This window comes from Notolepis coatsorum (assembly GCF_963971535.1).
Source record: "Notolepis coatsorum genome assembly, chromosome: 1".
NCBI lineage: Eukaryota > Metazoa > Chordata > Actinopteri > Aulopiformes > Paralepididae > Notolepis > Notolepis coatsorum.
In genome coordinates this window covers 286,189,168-286,211,344 of record NC_140165.1, presented here as the reverse complement: position 1 = coordinate 286,211,344, position 22,177 = coordinate 286,189,168, and the positions used below count along the sequence as shown (strand labels likewise).

Here is a 22,177-nt window from a genome sequence, read left to right as displayed (position 1 = left end):
CTTTCTGTCTCGCTCACTCTCTCCATCTTTCTCACTCACTCTCTCTCTATCTCTCCTTTGTGTGTGTCCCCCCCTCTATCTCCCTCTCTCTCTCTCTCTCTCTCTCTCTCTCTCTCTCTCTCTCTCTCTCTCTCTCTCTCTCTCTCTCTCTCTCTCTCTCTCTCCCTCCCTCCTCCCCTCCTAGTACACATCATTCTATCTCTGTTTCCTCTTCCTGGGCACATTGCCTGCCATCTAATATAATCAAACATTTTAAACTATAGGCAATTACATCTTATTCTCTCCTATCAGCCAGACAGTAATGAGCTGAGTGTGTGCATCAGTGAATATCGTCCTCTTCAGTTGGCGAGGGGTATCGTGATGTGCTGCTCTGATTCGGCATCCCTCTTATCTCATTTGTTGCAGTGCCTACTGCTAACGCCCTTTGATTGTCATTCATTTACACCATGTTTATCATAAGGATGAGTAATCACCCCGACATTGTCATTGTTATTATTTTCATAACCATACCTGCCTTTACAATAAAAAAGTATCGTGGTATTTCCAAAAAAGTATGGTTTTTGGTCACTACGATTATACCATGACATTAATCCTGCCTATCAGTATTACGGTTTAAATTGGATTATACCATGATATTATTTAAAGGAACACGCCAACATTTTGGGAAATTGGCTTACCATCTTCTCCAGAGAGAGACAAGAAGATAGATACCAGTTTCCTCTCCGTGTGTGTTCAGTAGAAGGCTATCTGGCTGCATGTTAGCCTAGCTTAGCACAATGAGTGGAAGCGGACACGGCCGGTTAGCCTAGGCATTGACCAACTAACACCTCACCCAAACACATTCATTGTGCTAAGCTAGGCTAACATGCAGCCAGATAGCTTTCTACTGAACGCACAGAGAGGAAACTGAGGAAACTATCTTCTTGTCTCTCTCTGGAGAAGACGGTAAGCTAATTTCCCAAAATGTTGGCGTGTTCCTTTAAGTACAAAAGTGATATCATGGTGATGCATATAACTTGTACTATGGTAAATTATTTAGACAACGTTAGTGTCCTGATAAAACCGATTTGTGGTAACAATGACCACAAAACTACCATGATACTTTTCCCTAAGGGCTATATGACCCATGTCTTTTCACGTTGGACTTCTGACAAGTCACTGGTCAACCAGTAAGGGGGCGTTTCAATGGCGGACTCAAGCCAGGTGACCTGTTGTTTAGCGGTCTTGAGTGTTTTTGTTCTGTAAGCGAGGCCACTGTTGTTGAGCGCTGCCCACCGGTGGCCCGGACCCTCTAACCCGCTGTCGCCCCCCCCGGCAGCGGTGTGTACCCTGGAGGCGGAGACCGGCCCCTGCCGCGCCTCCATGCCGCGCTGGCACTTCGACACGAGCCAGAGGAAGTGCGTGCGCTTCGTGTACGGGGGCTGCGCCGGCAACCGCAACAATTTCGACTCTGAGGAGTACTGCATGGCCGTGTGCAAGCGCCTGAGTAAGTCTCACGCCGCGACACCACGGCCCAGCTTGACGCCACCCCCTCTCTCTCTCTCTCTCTCTCTCTCTCTCTCACCCTCTCTCCCTTGTCTCTCGCTGCTAGAACAGACCGCTGCTGCGTGTACATATTTAGGATAACATAGATTCAGTTTAAGCTGCCTCACTGCCTCGTAACCAGACCACCTGTCCTCCGCACTCCAGCTTCAAGCAGCACACGGCTCTCTCACGCTCACTGTATCACCCCCAGCTGTTGCTACAAGTAGTGATATCTCTCACCCCCCACCACCGCCATCACTGTTTAACAACACCATCCGCATGTGTGTCAGTCACCCGATACATCACAACTATTCAATACTATTGTATCCGTGCACTTAATGATTACTGTGGTAACAAGATCGTAGACATCTTGTCCACTGAATTGGAACGAAATGCTGTCGCTCATTGCTTTTGTTTATCACATGCACAGATTTGATTCCTTTTAGCGTTCATAAAAAGGTAATTTTTTAGTTTACAAAATCAGAAAGTAATTTTTAAATGTAATTGTGTTATTACACTGGAAGAGGACCGACATGAAAACATGACACCGTTTTTCTGAGCTGCTCGTGCATGAAGTGTAATATTCTGCCACAGTCTAATGCTAAACTAAACTGCAACAAACACCCCTCTCTGGCTCTTCCCCTCGACTTTCTCTCCGCTTGCTGCAGCGTCCACCGCTCGTGTTTGTCGCTGCTGTATTTCCCCGTCTTGTCCGTCAGCAACCTGTCCGTCTGCAGCACAGAGCACTTAGAACATAGAACCAAGCACTGGTCGCATAGAACCCTACTATGTGTCATCATTTATCAGTTCAGAAAGCTGCAGTTTGCGGCCATCGCCAACATTGGACATTTTGTTCCATTTAGAACAGAAACGTTTTAATTTGTTAGTTTGTTCACATGGAATAGTGTTTTGAGGGAAGTGAAGTGGTCTCACTCACTGTTTGTGAGACTGAACTGGTTATTGTTCTTCTGAATGGGGAGCGAGGCCTGACTGAACTGGTTATTGTTCTTCTGAATGGGGAGCGAGGCCTGACTGAACTGGTTACTGTTTGTCTGAATGGGGAGCGAGGCCTGACTGAACTGGTTACTGTTTGTCTGAATGGGGAGCGAGGCCTGACTGAACTGGTTATTGTTCTTCTGAATGGGGAGCGAGGCCTGACTGAACTGGTTACTGTTTGTCTGAATGGGGAGCGAGGCCTGACTGAACTGGTTACTGTTTGTCTGAATGGGGAGCGAGGCCTGACTGAACTGGTTATTGTTCTTCTGAATGGGGAGCGAGGCCTGACTGAACTGGTTACTGTTTGTCTGAATGGGGAGCGAGGCCTGACTGAACTGGTTACTGTTTGTCTGAATGGGGAGCGAGGCCTGACTGAACTGGTTACTGTTTGTCTGAATGGGGAGCGAGGCCTGACTGAACTGGTTACTGTTTGTCTGAATGGGGAGCGAGGCCTGACTGAACTGGTTACTGTTTGTCTGAATGGGGAGCGAGGCCTGACTGAACTGGTTACTGTTTGTCTGAATGGGGAGCGAGGCCTGACTGAACTGGTTACTGTTTGTCTGAATGGGGAGCGAGGCCTGACTGAACTGGTTATTGTTCTTCTGAATGGGGAGCGAGGCCTGACTGAACTGGTTACTGTTTGTCTGAATGGGGAGCGAGGCCTGACTGAACTGGTTACTGTTTGTCTGAATGGGGAGCGAGGCCTGACTGAACTGGTTACTGTTTGTCTGAATGGGGAGCGAGGCCTGACTGAACTGGTTACTGTTTGTCTGAATGGGGAGCGAGGCCTGACTGAACTGGTTACTGTTTGTCTGAATGGGGAGCGAGGCCTGACTGAACTGGTTACTGTTTGTCTGAATGGGGAGCGAGGCCTGACTGAACTGGTTACTGTTTGTCTGAATGGGGAGCGAGGCCTGACTGAACTGGTTACTGTTTGTCTGAATGGGGAGCGAGGCCTGACTGAACTGGTTACTGTTTGTCTGAATGGGGAGCGAGGCCTGACTGAACTGGTTACTGTTTGTCTGAATGGGGAGCGAGGCCTGACTGAACTGGTTACTGTTTGTCTGAATGGGGAGCGAGGCCTGCATCACTTCACAGTGAGAAAGCCGGAGCGGAAGCCTCCTCGTGGCCTAGAGGCCCAGATGACCCATCTGTCATACGGGGAGATTTCCATTAGTGTCGGAGACGCGGCCTGTCAGCAGGAAAGCCGACGGGACGATGAAAAGAAATGCAAAAGGAAAGACTGTCAGATTCTCTCAGAGTTACGGCGGGGGTTAACGCCCTGCGAGACGAGGCTCTCTATGTGAATTTCCCATTAACGTCTCCCTGTGTTACTACTGCATTCGCCCACTGTGTCTGCCCGCCAACTAGGTGCCCGCCTGGCCCCCCTCTGTGTAATTCTGTCTGCTTATATCCGCTAGGATCCGCTGGTCTGCCCTGTCCAAATGTGTGTTTCTGTCCGTTTCTGCCTAGCGGTGAATCTACACCCGCCTCTCTCTCTCTCTTTCTCTCTACTTACCAGTCCTGTCTCTTACCCCCAGCCGTGCCCCCGACACCCCAGCCCACCGACGACGTGGACATCTACTTCGAGACCCCCGCTGACGACAAGGAGCACAGCCGCTTCCAGAAAGCCAAGGAACAGCTGGAGATCAGGCACCGCAACCGCATGGAGAGGGTGGGTTACCGTGGGTTACCGTACTTGGAGTCCATACTGTAAATGTAAATGTAAATGTAGCTGAGGTGATAACAGTGGAGGCAGTGAAACCTGTGGGTTACCGTACTCGAAGTCCATATTGTAGTTGAGGCGATAACAGTGGAGGCAGTGAAACCTGTGGGTTACCGTACTCGAAGTCCATATTGTAGTTGAGGCGATAACAGTGGAGGCAGTGAAACCTGTGGGTTACCGTACTCGAAGTCCATATTGTAGTTGAGGCGATAACAGTGGAGGCAGTGAAACCTGTGGGTTACCGTACTCGAAGTCCATATTGTAGTTGAGGCGATAACAGTGGAGGCAGTGAAACCTGTGGGTTACCGTACTCGAAGTCCATATTGTAGTTGAGGCGATAACAGTGGAGGCAGTGAAACCTGTGGGTTACCGTACTCGAAGTCCATATTGTAGTTGAGGCGATAACAGTGGAGGCAGTGAAACCTGTGGGTTACCGTACTCGAAGTCCATATTGTAGTTGAGGCGATAACAGTGGAGGCAGTGAAACCTGTGGGTTACCGTACTCGAAGTCCATATTGTAGTTGAGGCGATAACAGTGGAGGCAGTGAAACCTGTGGGTTACCGTACTCGAAGTCCATATTGTAGTTGAGGCGATAACAGTGGAGGCAGTGAAACCTGTGGGTTACCGTACTCGAAGTCCATACTGTAGTTGAGGCGATAACAGTGGAGGCAGTGAAACCTATGATCACAATCGTCACTTATATTATTCTGTCATTGGGGCTTTTAGTGAAAGACATAGTGACATTTCACTAATCCCCCATTTTTTTCTGGGGCCCACATGGAACCCCCTAAGGACCCCCACGAGGTCCCCGAACCCCATGTTGAGAACCACTGCACTAATAGCAGCCCCAAACATTATCTTAGCAATAAGAACACCCTAATTACACTAAGTTCATCTTAGTGCTGCTAAGGTTTTTTGGGAAACTGGGACCTTGATGAAAAGACACACACACGATCACCTTTCACAATCATCATTCATTCTTTCTTTCTCTCTCTCTCTCTCTCTCTCTCTCTCTCTCTCTCTCTCTCTCTCTCTCTCTCTCTCTCTCTCTCTCTCTCTCTCTCTCTCTCTCTCTCTCTCCCCCCACCCCCCTCCACCACCAGGTAAGGAAGGAGTGGGAAGAGGCAGAGCGCCAGGCTAAGAACCTGCCCAAGGCCGAGAGACAGACACTGATCCAGGTAAGCCACTGATCCTCACTCCCCTGGGAATCCCTCCTTTTGTCTCTTCTGTTTGGGTGAGATATGACGGCTTAATAAAGGGACCAGGCTCCCTCGTTCCCCAGCTCCATTAAAAGTTCCCTCCCCCCCACCAGCCATGCGCTATCTTTATCGCCGTAAAGCTCGAATTAGGCCAGTTTCTGAATGGGGAGACGTCTAAATGAGACTCTGAGACTCTCAAACTCCCCCTGTTAAGCCTCAGAGAACACAAATGAATATATTTATATGTCTATATATATATAATCTTTTTTTCTTTTTTTCTCTGACCTCTGATTGGCAGGCAGTTTTCTTTACTGTGGATACTTTTTGATGAGAAAACACGATGGTTGTGTGTGTGTTTTCGGATATGAATTTTCCAGTTTTCGGCTTTCTCGGTTTAAAATGTTCCTGTTTTTGGATTTCTCAGATTTTTTCCTTTGGATTTAACAAAAAAAAAAAATACAAAATTATTAATAACAGTACATCTGCAAACAGTGCCAGTGCAGTTCAGTTATGAGGTTTCTTTTTTTCAATTCAGTTCAATGCAGTTCAACTGCCAGTGCAGTGCAATAACTTTCTTTCAAAGAGATGTCCTTTAAAGGTCCATGCTTCTTCCCATCTCTGGCTGACATCACCATTGTGATACATGATGGTTAGGCCTTTGTGTTTTCCTCAGTGAGGGATTATCTTTTGACGGTCAGCAGCGTTTTGTACTTGCTGAAGCTTCTCTCTGTATAATAATTTCTTAAGTTTAAATATCAACATTATCAGGTGGCTGGGTGGCGCAGCGGACATTGCGCTCGTCACCAACGCAAGAGACACCGGGTTCGACTCCGGCTGTCTGCGTTGCCTCTGGCTTGGGCCAGCCGTCATACTAACTCAATTTGGCAGAGTTAGCGGGTGGAAGTCGATGGGTGGTAATCTGGACGTTGTGGACAGCGACTCCTACAGGTCGGTTGGGGACGCCTGCACAGCAGAGACAGGAAATGGCGGGGGTAGTGTGAGCCTCCCACACGTTACACCTCGCCAATAAGAGTCCGTGCTGGCAGGTGAAAAGATGTGACAGGCTGCCTCCTCGTGTATCGGAGGGGACACGTGATGCAAGGCTTCTATCCTCCCTACAACCGGCCAGTGGGGGGCATATGCGAGCAACATTTAAGACAGGGGAGGGGAGAATTGGCACAGCTGAATTGGGATGGGAGAAAAATAGAAAAAAGAGGAGAAAAAGTGGATAAAAAAAATATATCAACATTATCTGGCCATCCTCAGTAACTACTATCAAACTCCTCTGACCTCATCTGGTCTTTCCAAATCGCGCCCATTAAGCAGACTTAATGATTTTAGAATATCATTAAGTCAACTATCCAGTTAGTTTTTATAGTGTAACGTTTGTCTACTTGAAGGAGAGAGAGAGAGACTGAGACTCGTTACGCGTGACGCTAGTCGGTGACTTGCGGAGCACGCACTGCACTCCGTTGTCTCGGAATGGATTTGGTCGTTTTTTCTGCGTCTCCGTAGACCGTGCCGCGCCACCGTTTTAAAGTCATAGTGAAGATTGATTTATATGAAAAACCGATTTATGTATAATTTTGCTAGCTCGCTTACGTTCATGGGATTAAAGAGAGAAAGGCAATGGTAGGGGAAACACTGTCTTAGGCAGAGATGATGGACCCCGAATACTAGAATACACCCTCTGCCGGGGATTAAACCAGCAACTTTTCGGTTACTGGGCGGCCTCTTTACCTCTAGGCCAAGCTGCCTCCCTCATCATTCTCTAGTCTTCTAATGATAACTCTTTATCGTGTGTGCCTGTCCTGTGTGTGTGTGTAGCACTTCCAGGCCATGGTAGAGTCCCTGGAGGAAGAGGCAGCCAGTGAGAAGCAACAGCTGGTGGAGACCCACCTCGCCCGCGTGGAGGCCATGCTGAACGACCGCCGTCGCATGGCCCTGGAGAACTACCTGGCTGCCCTGCAAGCCGACCCCCCCAGGGTAGGTGCCTCACATCAGCCTCTCCTGACCTCCCCAGACGACCCCTCCTGTTGACTCCCCTCTCTCCTCTCCAACTGTACACATTTCCTTTGCAAACATAAATTTTCCACATCTTCGCGTCACTGCAAACTCATCCAGACAAGTGCACGCTCTCGCATATACACAGTTCTGGCAGACTACGCTCGACACTGGCCTGCAGCTAATCTCACATCACATCAAAAGCCTTTTGCCAATGTTCTACTCATCACGAGGAGAATGTATTGCCACCACATCCAGAACACATCCTAAAATCCTCTGAGCTCAAAGTCAATCACATTTTGAACCCTCATCTATAATCCCTGTTTTATTCCTCTTATTTAATACCCTTTTGATCCTCTCTTGCCAGCACACGGCTGGGCACTCTGTACTGTCTAACCACCCACCTCTACTTCTTGTCCCCACAGCCCCACCGCATCCTGCAGGCCCTGAGGAGGTACGTCCGTGCCGAGAACAAGGACCGCCAGCACACCATCCGTCACTACCAGCATGTTCTGGCTGTAGACCCTGAGAAGGCAGCACAGATGAAATCACAGGTGAGTGTCCATTATAACCACCCCCATGCTACTCCAGACCACTGGTTATATATATCTTCATACCTCATTATAACCAACAACCATCCTCCATGCTGGCCCAATGGTTCTATATCTTCATACCTCATTATTACCACTAACCATCCTCCATGCTGGCCCAATGGTTCTATACCTCCATACCTCATTATTACCACTAACCATCCTCCATGCTGGCCCAATGGTTCTATACCTTCATACCTCATTATTACCACTAACCATCCTCCATGCTGGCCCAATGGTTCTATACCTTCATACCTCATTATTACCACTAACCATCCTCCATGCTGGCCCAATGGTTCTATATCTTCATACCTCATTATTACCAATAACCATCCTCCATGCTGGCCCAATGGTTCTATACCTTCATACCTCATTATTACCACTAACCACCCTCCATGCTTGTCCAACGGTTCTATACCTTCATACCTCATTATAACCAACAACCATCCTCCATGCTGGCCCAACCTTCACGCACCTTTGTTGTGCTTGTTCAGAGGAAGGAGATAATGATGTCTTAAGACCGCTCCTCTCCACCGTGCTCCCTGTGTGTGGGAGGTAGAAAGGGAGTGTATTTCTCTGAGTCGAAGCCCTAGAGGAGTGAGTGGGCCCGTCCGACAGGAGGAGTAAAGCGTCTAATTCACTAAAGCCCCAGATGGAGATTAACATTGCTCAGGTCTTGTGTAACGCAGAGACTCTGGGCCGCTTGCACAGGGATTTGGCTGGATGCTCTTTTGTTAGACGTGTGTGTGTGCGTGTGTGTGTGTGTGTGTGTGTGTGTGTGTGTGTGTGTGTGTGTGTGTGTGTCAGAGCCCTAGCACACCATTTACAGTCAGCCTCCGCCATTACAAATAACAGCAGACGGATGAAACAACAGAGAGCGGGGTAGTGTTTAGATGAATGGTTGGATCTAAAGGGCTGTGAGCCTCAGTCATGGGAAACTGATGTGTATAGTTCTGCTATTGTGTTGTTTATTTCTCTAGCCTAGTTCCTGTATATATTGGTTGTTGCCTCTACCAGTCCCCCCCCCAGTGAGCTGAAACCTGCATTAATATTGTTTATACGCCTCTTTATTTGTACATGTGACATTGTACATATCAGAGATTCCGTTTTAACTAGCAGGCTTGGTTTCTCTGCTTTATGTAACTGTGTGTCTTTTGAACTTCTGAGGATCTGCTCTCTCTCTTATAAAAGCCCCTGAATCTTCCACCATCTACCCTACGTGAGGTTGAGCGAGTTCGGGAAACCTCTATCCTTACACTGGGACATTGGGTAATTTTCATAATGACATTGTTTGTCAAACATTGACAGGAAGGTGCCATGGGGGTGGGGGGGGGGGATGAGAAGCCCTCAGAAGGGGACAACCCCTCCCTCCCTCCCTTCCTTCCTTCCTGCAGCTGCAGTGGAGAAATGGCACATTGTTGCCATCTGTTGCCGGCGTTGGTGCATTGCATCTCTGTGTCTGTAGAGACAAAGGCAGACAGTAGATATCATAGGTCATGGAAACAGGCGGCACTAAATCCTGTCTAGTAGCGTCTAGCAGAGATGCAGAGATTCTTTTTTTTTTAACCATGGTTTTGAATAGAGCGTGTATCGTTTATCTCTGCGTGTGGGGTTGAGCTGGGTGTGACTCTCGGCTATCAGAATCAGAATCAGAAAGGTCTTTATTGCCAATACAAGTAGTTTTCACATACAAAGAGTTTGCTTTGGTTGTTTTCGGTGCAACATTAGCAGACAATATGGAGACCCCTCCCAGGAGCTGATGTGTCAACACACTGGGAGACTGTTTCAGTTCATCCGAGGAATGCTTGCACCAGTGTTTTTGGTTTTGGAGATATTAAAAGAGGAAATGACAAGTATTTGCCAGCACCTCTAAGGCTGCTAAATCACACTCACACCAGAGTTCTGAGAGAAAACCCATTTGGATCCTCTATATGTCCTATACATGTGGTAGTGTTGACAATACAGATTGAACTTGAGCAATGCTAGTGAAAGTCAAGGGAATATGAATGATGTCTCTAAGAGGGTCACATTGAAGTCCCTCTGTTAACCATTAACTATGTTGTGAAACATATAGCAAGCTTCCTGGGAGGTGCTATACGAGACATGCTTCATACCCCATTGACTAACAAATGCTAACAATTTCTGCTTCTAATGTAATGTATACTTTCATTAATCCCCTTGGGGAAATTCGTCCTCTGCATTTGACCCATCCTATCTATTTAGGAGCTGTGGGCAGACCACACAGTGTGGCGCCCGGGGACCAACTCTCAGTTGTAATGCCAGTACCTTGGTCAAGGGCAATGGCAGAATACACCTAGCATGCATGTCTTTTCTTGGCACATTTCTCTTCGTAAGAACGAAGAGGAATCATCTCTGAACCTCGTTTGGTACTGCCCAAATGTGATGCTATTTTGGAGACCAATTCATGCGTGGATGGATACACATTATAGCCTGCAGTTTCTGTCTAGACTTGCAAACAGTAATACTTAGGGCCGGGGCCTAAGGGATGGTGATAATGCAATTAACAATATTATAATTATGTAAGGCCTTTATTTTCAAGTGTTTGAAAATAGCGCTTCCATGATTGAAACGTAGTGTGGTTCCCAGACAACACTGTAGACTGGAGAATTGCAGACACTGAGATTTTGTGAGGGATGCTGGGAAGACCTGAGTCCAAGGAGAGAGTGCTGGGATGTAGATCTCACATGAAACATCCGACTGGGCCGTCCTGTTCCACACCCCGGGGGGGAAGGGTGGGCCTGGGTTAGGGGAAGGGTCCCCTGGGGGACTGGATCCTTGTCTCTGCCTGACTTCAGGTGGCAATGTGGGAAAGTGTGTGTGATTGAAAGATTCACCCTTGAAACAGAATTCAGTGCTATTTCTATGCTATTTCTTAGATGTGTGAATATGAACAACTTTCTAATCTAAATACCCATACTCAGGATTTCTTTATTATAAAGTTTTTTTCCATGTAAATCTTTTTCACTGACCTGTACTAAATGAACGTGCGCAAAACTGTGTTTACAGTTTGGGGATATTATGTGAGGTTATGTGCATAATAACTCAACGTTGCTTTTGAGTGAAATGCCCCTTTTTAATGCCATCTTTTAAAGCAACAGTAGTAGGATTCGTGGCCTGAACGCCTGTGTTTCTGCCTGCGTTTGTCCCAATGCCAGGTGATGACCCACCTGCGCGTGATCGAAGAGAGGATGAACCAGAGCCTGTCCCTGCTGTACAAAGTACCCTACGTCGCAGAGGAGATCCAGGATGAGATCGGTGAGCAGCGCCGTCACACACGGCCGTCTCTCTCTCCAGACCCTTTTATGATCTGGTGCAAGCCAGAGCAAGGTTTTTCTGGTGCAAGCCGACAGGACAAGTTCCTAAAAAAGATGGGCTTTAACTTTCACAAAGGGCACCGTCAACACAACTGTAGGACCACAGACATGCTTTAGCACTCTGTGTCTGTAAACCAATTATCAGAGTGATGTGCTATCCGTTTTTTGTGTATGTGTGTGTGTGTGTGTGTGTGTGTGTGCGTGCGTGCGTGCGTGCGCGTGTGTGTGTGTGTGTGAGTGAGAGAGAGTCTGGTAGTGTAGCTTCTCAAGAGTGTCTCAGTCTGAAAACCTCAGCCCACCAGCTCTCCTCTCTGCTATTAAAGCCAAGCGCTCCGCACTGCAGCATTTGGACTCGTCTCGGGTAGTGCCAGTCGAGAGACAAGAGCAGGGTCGGGGCTCTTGAAATATCTCTGGTGCATTTATTTACTTATTTATTTCATTTGAATGGTTATTTCGTTTAGTTACTGTTCATAAAAGGAGCAATAGCGCACAGGCGCCAGAGGAGCATAGATTAAAGTGGAGCGGCGATGACAGAACTGGGTCACAGCTTTCACCACGCTGCATCCTGGTGGGAAATGTGGGGAATTACAGGGAAAACAGCTCCCAGTCAAAGAAATACTCATTTGGAGTTTGTGTAAAATAAAAATAAAAAATAATGATAATAATGGGAATGGGCTTCTTTTTTTTCTTTTCACCAGCTACGCATTTGTGCGGCGTAGGGTTTAGGTTTTGACAAAAGCATGAGTCCTAAAAAAACAACTTTCATTCAGTGTCAAGGATAACATAATAAAGTCCTCGCTGTTACTGGGACAATACAATACACAAACGGATACAGATATTTACATGAAAACATCTTAAACGAACACACCAACATTTGGGGAAATTGGCTAACCGGCCATGTCCGCTTCCATTCATTGTGCTAAGCTAGGCTAACATGCAGCCAGATAGCTTTCTACTGAACGCACAGGGAGGAAACTGGTATCTATCTTCTTGTCTCTCTCTGGAGAAAACGGTAGGCTAATTTTCCAAAATGTTGGCGTGTTCTTTTAAAAAGACTTAGTCACCTATGACAATACTACCTGCGTTTCAGATACATAATGAACAAACATGCGTGATCATTGAGCAGTGAGAGGTGTCCTACTCCGTTAAAGGTATTAGTGTGTCTGTCGGTTTGCTCATACAGTATAGACTGTTTCAACTTGACAACAGAAGCAAACATAAATCAGCATTCTAGAATAGCAACGTGGCCAAACGTTCCACTGAAACCCGCTTGTCCCCGGTCCTCTATTTACTAAAGAGATTTGCACTACATTCATACCTCATTTGCATTTGCACCTTACCCTAAAGTTTTGTACCTCATTGTCTGCATTTGTACCTCACTGTTTACAATTTTTACTCACTGTACTTAGATTGTACTTAGGCTGTACTTTAGATTGTATATTGTAGGGCGGCTAAGTGGCGCAGTGGGCAAAGCGCTCGCCACTAACGCAGGAGATGCTGGGTTCGAGCCCAGCTCTCGGCGTTGCTTCCGGCTTGGCTGGCCGTTCATACTAATACAATTGGCAGTATTAGGGGGTGGGAAAGCCGGTGGGTGGGGATCGGACGTTGTGGACAGCGACTCCTACAGGTCGGTTGGTGCGCCTGTACAGCAGAATCAGGAAGTATCGGGGGCAGCGTGAGCCTCCCACGCGTTACTCCTCGCCACTGAGAGATCGCGCTGCGCAGGTGAAAAGATGCGACGGCTGCCTCCTCGTGTACCGGAGGGGACACGTGATGCAAGGCTTCATCCACATTGCAGCCGACCAGTGGGAGGCATGGTCTAACAACGTTCGAGACAGGGGAGGATAGAATTGCATAATACAAAATTGGGATGGGAGAAAAATAGAAAAAATGGGGGAGAAAAAGTAGATAAAAAAAAAAGATTGTATTGTATATTGTATATTACTCTTTTACTTACTTTTTTACTGTATGAAGCACACTCTCAGGGGCTCATACAGAACCGAGCATTTCACCGTAAAGTACATGTATTTTATTGTGACAAATAATAAACAAACTTGAAACTTGAACTTGAACTCTCCCTCCAGACGAGCTGCTGCAGGAGCAGAAGGCCGACATGGACCAGTTCCTGTCCTCCATCTCAGAGTCCCAGCCGGACGTCACCGTGTCGTCGGAGGAGAGCATGGAGCTCCCCGTCTCGGAAGGCAAACCCTACCGGCCCTTCCAGGTCACCTCGCTTGGGTCACGGCCAGAGCCAGAGGGTGAGCGTCTCCTCCGCCCCCGGGTCCCTGGTCCTATAGCACCCAGGAGGGATCAGAACCGCTGGCTGTTAACACACAACTCATTTTACAGCACACGGCTGACTTGGCTCACCGAGCTGACTTACATCACCACTGGGGGATAACAGCTCTATAATATATATAAACTGAGGAAGGGAAGAGTTAGCAGATTTGGACTTATCTGAGCCAGTTCCCCGCGGCCCAGCCTCCAGTATAACGCAACCAAAGTTCAGTTATACCTACAAAGCCTCAGGCTTTTGGTGCCTGGCTGGAGCCAGAATAGGTTTTTGAAAAAGACTGCCTCTTAGTGGGAAGGCCTAGTTTTCTGAAACATAGAACAAAGTTAGGGTTGGAACACGGGCGGGAGAATCAGAAATAAACATGAGACATACATCCAGGAGGGAGGGACGGTTTTTGTTATTGATTTTTGGTTCTCACAGATTTCTCTCCCGGTGCTTCTCCGCTGGACGTCTCTCTCAGCATATTAACACAGCGTGATGTTCCTACCTTTTCTCCTCTCACCTCAGTTCTCTGTCTTCTCTCCCTCCCCTCTTTTTACGTCTTCTTTTTTTTCTTCTGTTGCTCATTCCTAATGCCTAGGCGATCTATCAGACTCCCCGCGTGCCTTCAAGAAAGGTTGGTGCCTCTGCTACCTATGTTTTTCTCCATCCCCCCCCCCCCCCCCCCCCTCCTCGTCTTTGCTTTCCTCTCTCCTCGCGTTCCTTCCATGCCACCTCCATCTGTTTACGTTCCACTGTGGTCCTTCCTGTTCCCTTGGTGCGAGGTCTGAGATATTCTCTTTCGCTCTCTCTGCCTTTGCTATTTTGTCTTTTTACATTTGTACTATTTATCCATTCGTCTCATCTCAATGATGGCCAGAGCCATCCCTAGACTTTTTGGGGGCCCTGAGAGAAAGAATATTATAATATGGGGGGGGTTCCCTCTGTTTATGTTAAATCAGATCTCCGCAGCAGAGGAATACGGCCATTTTGACATTAAGCCGTTGGGTTGAAATAACGCTTGATTATTAATGATTATTGAGGTTTTGAGGGGCCCTCTGATTGGTTGACTGACCTCCATATGACCAATTAAATAACTAAGAAGGCCGTGATTAAATAAGTCCACTACTATTTCGCCAATTATACTGAGATTTCGTTTTTTATCTATCAAATAAAAAATGTATTTGGTTGGGGGGCCCCACTAAGGAAGGCAGGACCCAAAGTGCAGTGTCTGATCTGTCGTGAGCAGGACGGCCTTGGTGAGTGGGGGGAAAAAGGTCATGGCCTGCGACACTACTTGGCCAGGTCCCAATTAACCCAAAGCAGGATTATGGCTTGATTCTGAGCAAGGCTACTAAGTAATGGCCGTGATACAAGGTCGCGGTCAGCCCAGACTCTCAGAGAAACTCTCCACCCATCCTTCCCCCTGCCATCATGTCCTTAGTACATTTGTCAAAGTACTTTCCTTAATTACCCCCACCCCCTCCTTCCGGATAGTAGTAGCGTGATTAGTGGCCCTGTCTGGAGCACGCTGTTTCCACTGACCCACAGCCAATTCTAAATTGGACCAATTTATCCTCTCAGACCTGAGACGGTGATGTGGAGATGTCATGTCATCCCACATCTAATCTGGGTTTAACTTTGTGATTTTGACCCTTGGCCCCCGATGAACATGTGTCCCATTCCTCACGAGTATTAGATTAAGGGTGTATGAGTGTATAAGGGTGTGTTAGAATAACACAGGATCCTTACCTAAACGCATACAGACGTGCTACTGGTGTGTTGAAAAGCATATCAATACACCATGTGTTAATAGCAACACAACCTGTGCTATTTTAACACATCCATTTTGAGAGTGTGTGCTTTATACATTATGTATCAAAGATAGTGACCTAGTGTTTCTTTTCACTGCCACTCTCTCCCCTGATGAGGTGCTATCAGTAGAACTGTGATGAGGTGCTATCAGTAGAACCATGATGAGGTGCCCTCAGTAGAACCCTGATGACGTGCTATCAGCAACAGTAGAACCTTGATGATGTGCTATCAGTAGAACCCTGACAATGTGCTATCAGTAGAACCCTGATGATGTGCTATCAGTAGAACCCCGATGACGTGCTATCAGTAGAACCCTGGTGACGTGCTATCAGTAGAACCCTGTGCCTCATACCGTATGTTGTATGGTGACAAGCCAGTCCATGGAGATGTACTGTATTGTCCAACTGCTGGGGAAGGAGATGACTGCTATTGTACAGTGTGGCTAACTCTGGCAGTATGTACACAAACCCTTCCATCTGATGAAAGCCTGACACAGTGTCTGACGTCAGTTGCTTACCGAGGCCTAGAAATACACCACATTGTTCCTACTGAATCCAATGGCAGTAATTGTCCTAATCTCGTCCCGATGGCATCAGCTGAGACCAGTGGCAGACAACGGGCCAACAGGCTGGTCTTCCCTGGACATCATTCAGGGCCCTGGCTGCTGTTCTCTCTTTGTACATCATTCAGGGCCCTGGCTGCTTCTATCTCTCGCTCTTTCTCTCTCTCCCAGTCTTGATTTATTCATGGCGTATCTGGTGTGTGCGTGTATATTAATAGATACAATGCTTTCATATTATTATAATTTTTTTTGTCAACCATTGGTCTTCATAACATGCATAATTTGACACTCTGGCACAGTTAACTTTTCTCTGCCTAGCGAGTTCTGGGTGAGTTCTCGTTTTTATCAGCTAAAACATGTACCAGAAGTGTTATGGGGGGGGGGGGGAATCATTTATGGATGAGGTGCCATAGCCAGCCACGTAAAAGGGTTTTGAGGATGAAATCAGAGCTAACTGAGGGGAAACAAAAGATCAAGGAGTATTGTCGACCCGCGTGAGGCGACCAAGAGGCGGTTGAAGCAGGTAACCAGATGTTTACTGAGAAATATAGGTCAGATGCCCGTCTTGAGTGAATAAAGCCTTTGTAGCGGACGACGCGGTTGGCGTGATGTTGGTACGTTGCGTCCCAAGCGCCACCACAGAGTGGGCACTGTGCTCATCGGCAAGCGTCCCTCTCCGCGGATGAATGGGATTCAGTCAGCGCCGGGGAGGGAAGGAGTTTGGTACATGCACAAGCTGTCCACCGACGACACTCGGTCCCTCCCTGTACATGTGTGTGTGCAGCTCCGCAGTGTCTCACCGCTCCTCCTTCGCTCCTCCACAGGCTCCGCCATGGCCGGCTTGGATGGGTTGATCGGCGCCGAGGAGAGGATCATCAACAGCAAAGTCAAGATCAGCAACAGCGTGGTAAGAGCTCCCCGCTTATGACCCCTGTCGCCCCGCCACGGCGCCCGGAGACGGAGTCGAGAGGAGGAACACAAGGGAAACGGAATTATCTGCTCTGTGTTTTGTGGGCGACTCAGGAAGCCTTTCTATGTAACTTTTCTGACTTTTCTGAACCAAGAGCAGCAGTGTTTACACATAGAAACGCACAACGATAGGGTGTTAGAAGGGAAGATCCACCCTAAGAACTGAATGTTTGTGGTATTCCAATGATCTTGGGACAGTTAAGTCAGTATCTATAAACATAGACAGCTGTCTCTCTAAGATGGAAATCAGATTATGGAGACTCCAATCTGGGATGTTATCAAGTGACACTTTCTTGGAGTCGATCCATTGGCTACTTTCTGTCCGTTGACCTTACATGGATGGTTTAGTTTGAGCTATTGCATCCAAACGAGTGTTGTTTTTAAATGTAGCTTACAGCTCTTGATTCGGACAAATGTAGCCGTATGCCAGTAGAATCGCCATGGGTACTGTCATAGTGTCCTGGGAGTTATTCTATTCTGGTCTATGGAGCAGCTCTAGGATTCATCTCTTGATGACATCATCGCTACAGTCTTTTCTATCCAGTATTGAGACCTGTTCATATTCACCAATTGAAACTTGAGCTGTGGGATATTATAGAAATAGCACATGTGAATTATACTTTAGAGTGGATTTTCCCTTTTCTAAGCTTTTCTTGCATTTGATTCTCCAGCAAATGTTCCAAGGCGAGAAAACCATTATGACACGTCATTATGCATCGCTGTGATAAACCCGGCGCTCGTTGCTGGAGAAATGTAAAGTAAATGCGTTTAATCATTAAAGCCGCTGCTTATCTGCGTTTTCACACAGCTCTCCTTTGAGTTTAGCTCTTAATGAGTCGGATTATTCCGGTAACTATGTTGTCATAGTTACCGCTATCTGACACTTGGCCATTTGTTTGTGCCAAGTAAGCCTCCGCCCCCACCCCACCCCTCCACCATTAACACCAAGACCGTGAATTGTCCAGCAGTCATTTTTTTTCTTTTCTTTGTCAACGACACATTTGTTTTCCTCATGTCCATTCACGATGACGCCTGGCTGTAGTTGAATGCATGCCATGTTTCGCATGCTAACAGTCCCAGACCCAAATGTAAAATTCTGTTTTGTGTATCAGTCGTTTTTGTGTTAGTCGCGTTTTTTTGTTTCTTTCTGAATGCGTGCATGTATCGTTTATTTTTGTACATGCCAGTTTGAAAGACAGAGCTATCTTAGTTTGTTTAAAAAGTTCAAATGAACTGTGATCGCTCTGTCTCTGCAAACAGACGCTTTTTGGTCCTGCCCACTGAAGACACCCACATTCACTCACAGATTAGACCTCTCAATTATGAGTATCTGTATAGAGCAACATGTAACAACTGTGCTTAGAAGAGAGAGATTATGCTGGGGATAGTTGTGATTTACTACTTACTCAATGATGTTGTTGATGGGTAGAGTCCTTTCTCAGCACAACCCATGCTGTTCTACAGGCTCCGGCTAGTTAGCCACAAGCCAATGCAAAGTCAATGGGGTCAAGCTCCTGTCTGTACAAGCTGACTGAAAACACTTTGTGTTCACTGTGGAGTAGATTTCAGCTGTCAGCTTGTAAAGATGGGGGCTAGACCTCATTGACTTTGCATTAGCTTGTAGCTAACTAGTATGAGGAACAGCATGGACTCTACCAATCAACAATAGCATTGGTAAGTAGCAAGTAGGCTAGGGGTCCAAAAATCTGAACTATCCCTTTAATGCTGGCAAAGACCCCTCCCTCTCTCTTGTCTCTCCCTTCCCATGTGTAGTAGACGGCTAACACAGAGATAATCCTTGCAGTTCACTTCACTACACATGTTCTCTCTCTCTCACGTCTTTCTTCCTCTCTCGCTCTCTCACTGCTCTCTCCTCCTCTCCTACCTCTCTTTCTGTCCATCTTTGTCTTTCTCTCACACACACACACACACACACACACACACACACACACACACACACACACACACACACACACACACACACACACACAACACACACACAATGCAGTAACCTGGGCCCCCCTGTCTGTGTTGACAGGTGATTGATGAGACTCTGGATGTTAAGGAAGTGATATACAGTGCAGAGAGAGTCAGCGTTATGCATGATGATGAGCTGGTGAGTACAGCGGCGCCCTCCACAGGGCTCCCTTGGGAACTGTTAGTGGTCACTAGTGTGGGGGGGGGGGGGGGCCGGGCTCGAGTACACAGCCGTCATATCCTGTGAGAAATCGGGGGGTAATATAACAAACCGGTCCGCGTTACCTGTACGCCGCGGCTCCACAACACTCCACTAGTGCGGACTGAGCATGTGCCGTACCCCCCATCTCCCACTGGGTGACTGAGCCTCCAGTGTATCAGCCTTGGGCTTGAAAGGAGGGAAGGAGGAGGTGCGACGGAGTGTGTACGACAATAAAGACACACACACACACACCAAACACCAAACAGTCCATACTGTGAAAAGACACACAGCTTTGGAACCCGAATCCCACTTGGTTGTGATTTGTAACCCCCCCCTTCCCATTCAGACTCTTATTGTTTTTGTTATTATTCCTGCATGGACTGCATGTTTGAATGTGAATGTATTTATTTGAATGTACACATGAGGGTTTTCCCGGCTCACATGATGAATGTGGATCCACACACACGTGTGTGTGTGTGTGCATGTGTGTGCGTGTGTGCGTGTGCGTGTGCGTGTGTGTGTGTGCGTGTGTGTGTGTGTGTGTGTGTACGTGTGTGTGTGTGTGTGTGTGTGGACAAGCAGAAAAGATACCCCGTCGTGGCTGTCTACATATGATGTTATTTTATTCATTTATTTTTTAGTCATACGAACCAGATGATGACGCGAACGTAGTGACTGGGTTGTTAGGGCTGCTGGGTATCTGCACTCATTGAACCCAAATTCTATTTGATTTCGATTGACAAGGTCCCCCCGATTGGATTTGATACCGATGTCGATTCAAGATGATATTGATTTCAATCAGGCCTGATGGTGCTGGTTTCAGAGGGGGCCAGCGCCTGACATCGTCGCCAAAAGATGTAATTTGATCGAATGAGCTTCCTCAGTGGTTCAGCAGAAACTAGAGACATCCTCAGGACGGGAGACACGCTAGAAATAACATTGAGTACAAATATTCACGCATCCACTGGGGCAATGAAAAAGATAGATATTGGGATTTTAAGAATCGATATTGGATTGTTCAAATGAAACTATTCAATATTGATTTTATGTTGATATTTCTACCTGGCTCTACTGATTGTTCATAGTAGATCAGGCAAACATATTTTTTTGCACATGTCATTTAGACACTTTACATGCACGTTATAAGCGGGTCCCTCTTGTTTTCACATATAATACGGATCCTCTCTTTGTTATAGGTTCACGTTCACCTCTTTCCCTGATTCTCGGTTCCATTGTAGAATAATTCGAAAGTAATTTTTTTCTCTGTGGGTAATGTTTACTATACTAAACATATAACTAAATGAAAATATATCAATATTTAGTAATATAATAATAAAAATTAGGGATGCTCGATATTGGCTTTTTTACCGATACCGATATACCGATATTGTCCAACTCTTAATTTCTGATACTGATATCAACCGATACCGATATATGCAGGGTTTCCCCCCCAAAAAATGGAATAATTTCAGGTAATTAACATTACATATCTCTTGTTGTGGAATTAACACAACATTATGCATACTTTTGACAATAAATAAAATCAGAATTTGTTCTTACTTGCCTGGGTAAATAAAGGATATAGAAATGTAAAAAAAAATAAAAGGCAAAAGAAATTGAAAACCGATACCGATATTTTCCGATATCACATTTTAATGCCGATATCGGCCGATAATATCGGTAGGCCGATAATATCGGACATCCCTAATAAAAATATATTATTTTATTACCATCAACTTCCATGCTCTCCACCATTACGACGTCCAGGGGTCACTCGTGCTCTGGTAACACATGAATACAATGTTTCTCTAACTATAAACACTAAAGCGCTCCACCAGTATTACAATTACATTTCTATGCTCCTCTGAAAGGGGTTCATCTGAACTAACCCTGAAAAGGGTTCACCCCGACTAAAGAAGCAGACAGAGTAGGTTTCTTCTAATGCACTCGGGCAAGGACCTCTTGAAATCTAGTGCACTCCACTTTTTTTGGAAATTAGCTTATTTAACATCTTCCCTGGAGTTAGACAAGAAGATACATACCTTTTTTGTCTCTGTGCGTGCATTTTAGCTTTGGGAATAGACGCTCCGTTAGCATAGCTTAGCTTCATCACTGGAAGTGAGGCAGGACAGTAGCCTTACAGTGCCTTACAGTGTATTGCAAGGTCTGACATTGACCAAACTTGATATGCATGACCTTGGTGGGCTCTAGGTCAACTCCTGAAAAGGGGGTCAATGTCAGACCTTGCAATCAAAAGTTAGGGGGCGCACTGAAATTATGGCAAGGGTTATTAGCCCCCTAACTTTTGATTGCAAAGTCTGACATTGACCCCCTTTTCAGGAGTTGACCTAGAGCCCACCAAGGTCATGCATATCAAGTTTGGTCAATGTCAGACCTTGCAATACACTGTAAGGCACTGTAAGGCTACTGTCCTGCCTCACTTCCAGTGATGAAGCTAAGCTATGCTAACGGAGCGTCTATTCCCAAAGCTAAAATGCACGCACAGAGACAAAAAAGGTATGTATCTTCTTGTCTAACTCCAGGGAAGATGTTAAATAAGCTAATTTCCAAAAAAAGTGGAGTTCCCCTTTAAGGGAACACGCCAACATTTTGGGAAATTTGCTTATCGTCTTCTCCAGAGAGAGAGAGAGACAAGAAGATAGATACCAGTTTCCTCTCTGTGCGTTCAGTAGAAAGCTATCTGGCTGCACGTTAGCCTAGCTTAGCACAATGAATGGAAGCGGACAGTACCGGTTTGCCTTCGGGAGAGGTGTTAGTTAGACAATGCCTAGGCTAACCGGCACTGTCCGCTTCCATTCAAAATGTTGGCGTGTTCCTTTAAAGACCAAAGCATATTAAGACCCATCTAACACCAACCAAGAAGAGGTTTGTCTGTGGAGCAGGGGGATTGGGGTAGGGAAGCACACGTGTGCCTGTTTCATCTGGCCGGAATCAGTTGTTACTCTCATATTACCCTGTAAGGCACATTTGAAAATGTCCAA

At 46.5% G+C, this 22,177-nt stretch overlaps 1 protein-coding gene across 2 annotated transcripts in view; it reads left to right on the top strand.

Moving 5' to 3' along the window:
• The window catches only part of aplp2 (amyloid beta (A4) precursor-like protein 2), a 111,428-nt gene that overhangs the window by 86,078 nt on the left and 3,173 nt on the right, over positions 1-22,177 (top strand). The window contains exons 7-15 of one of the 2 annotated variants that reach the window (XM_084323058.1): positions 1,319-1,486; positions 4,062-4,195; positions 5,351-5,425; positions 7,274-7,432; positions 7,876-8,004; positions 11,217-11,316; positions 13,460-13,633; positions 16,852-16,934; positions 19,035-19,112. In XM_084323058.1, the coding sequence (XP_084179184.1) occupies positions 1,319-1,486; positions 4,062-4,195; positions 5,351-5,425; positions 7,274-7,432; positions 7,876-8,004; positions 11,217-11,316; positions 13,460-13,633; positions 16,852-16,934; positions 19,035-19,112 (1,100 nt within the window). The remainder of the gene's footprint in view (positions 1-1,318; positions 1,487-4,061; positions 4,196-5,350; positions 5,426-7,273; positions 7,433-7,875; positions 8,005-11,216; positions 11,317-13,459; positions 13,634-16,851; positions 16,935-19,034; positions 19,113-22,177) is intronic. The other variant, XM_084323059.1, reaches the window with a different exon arrangement.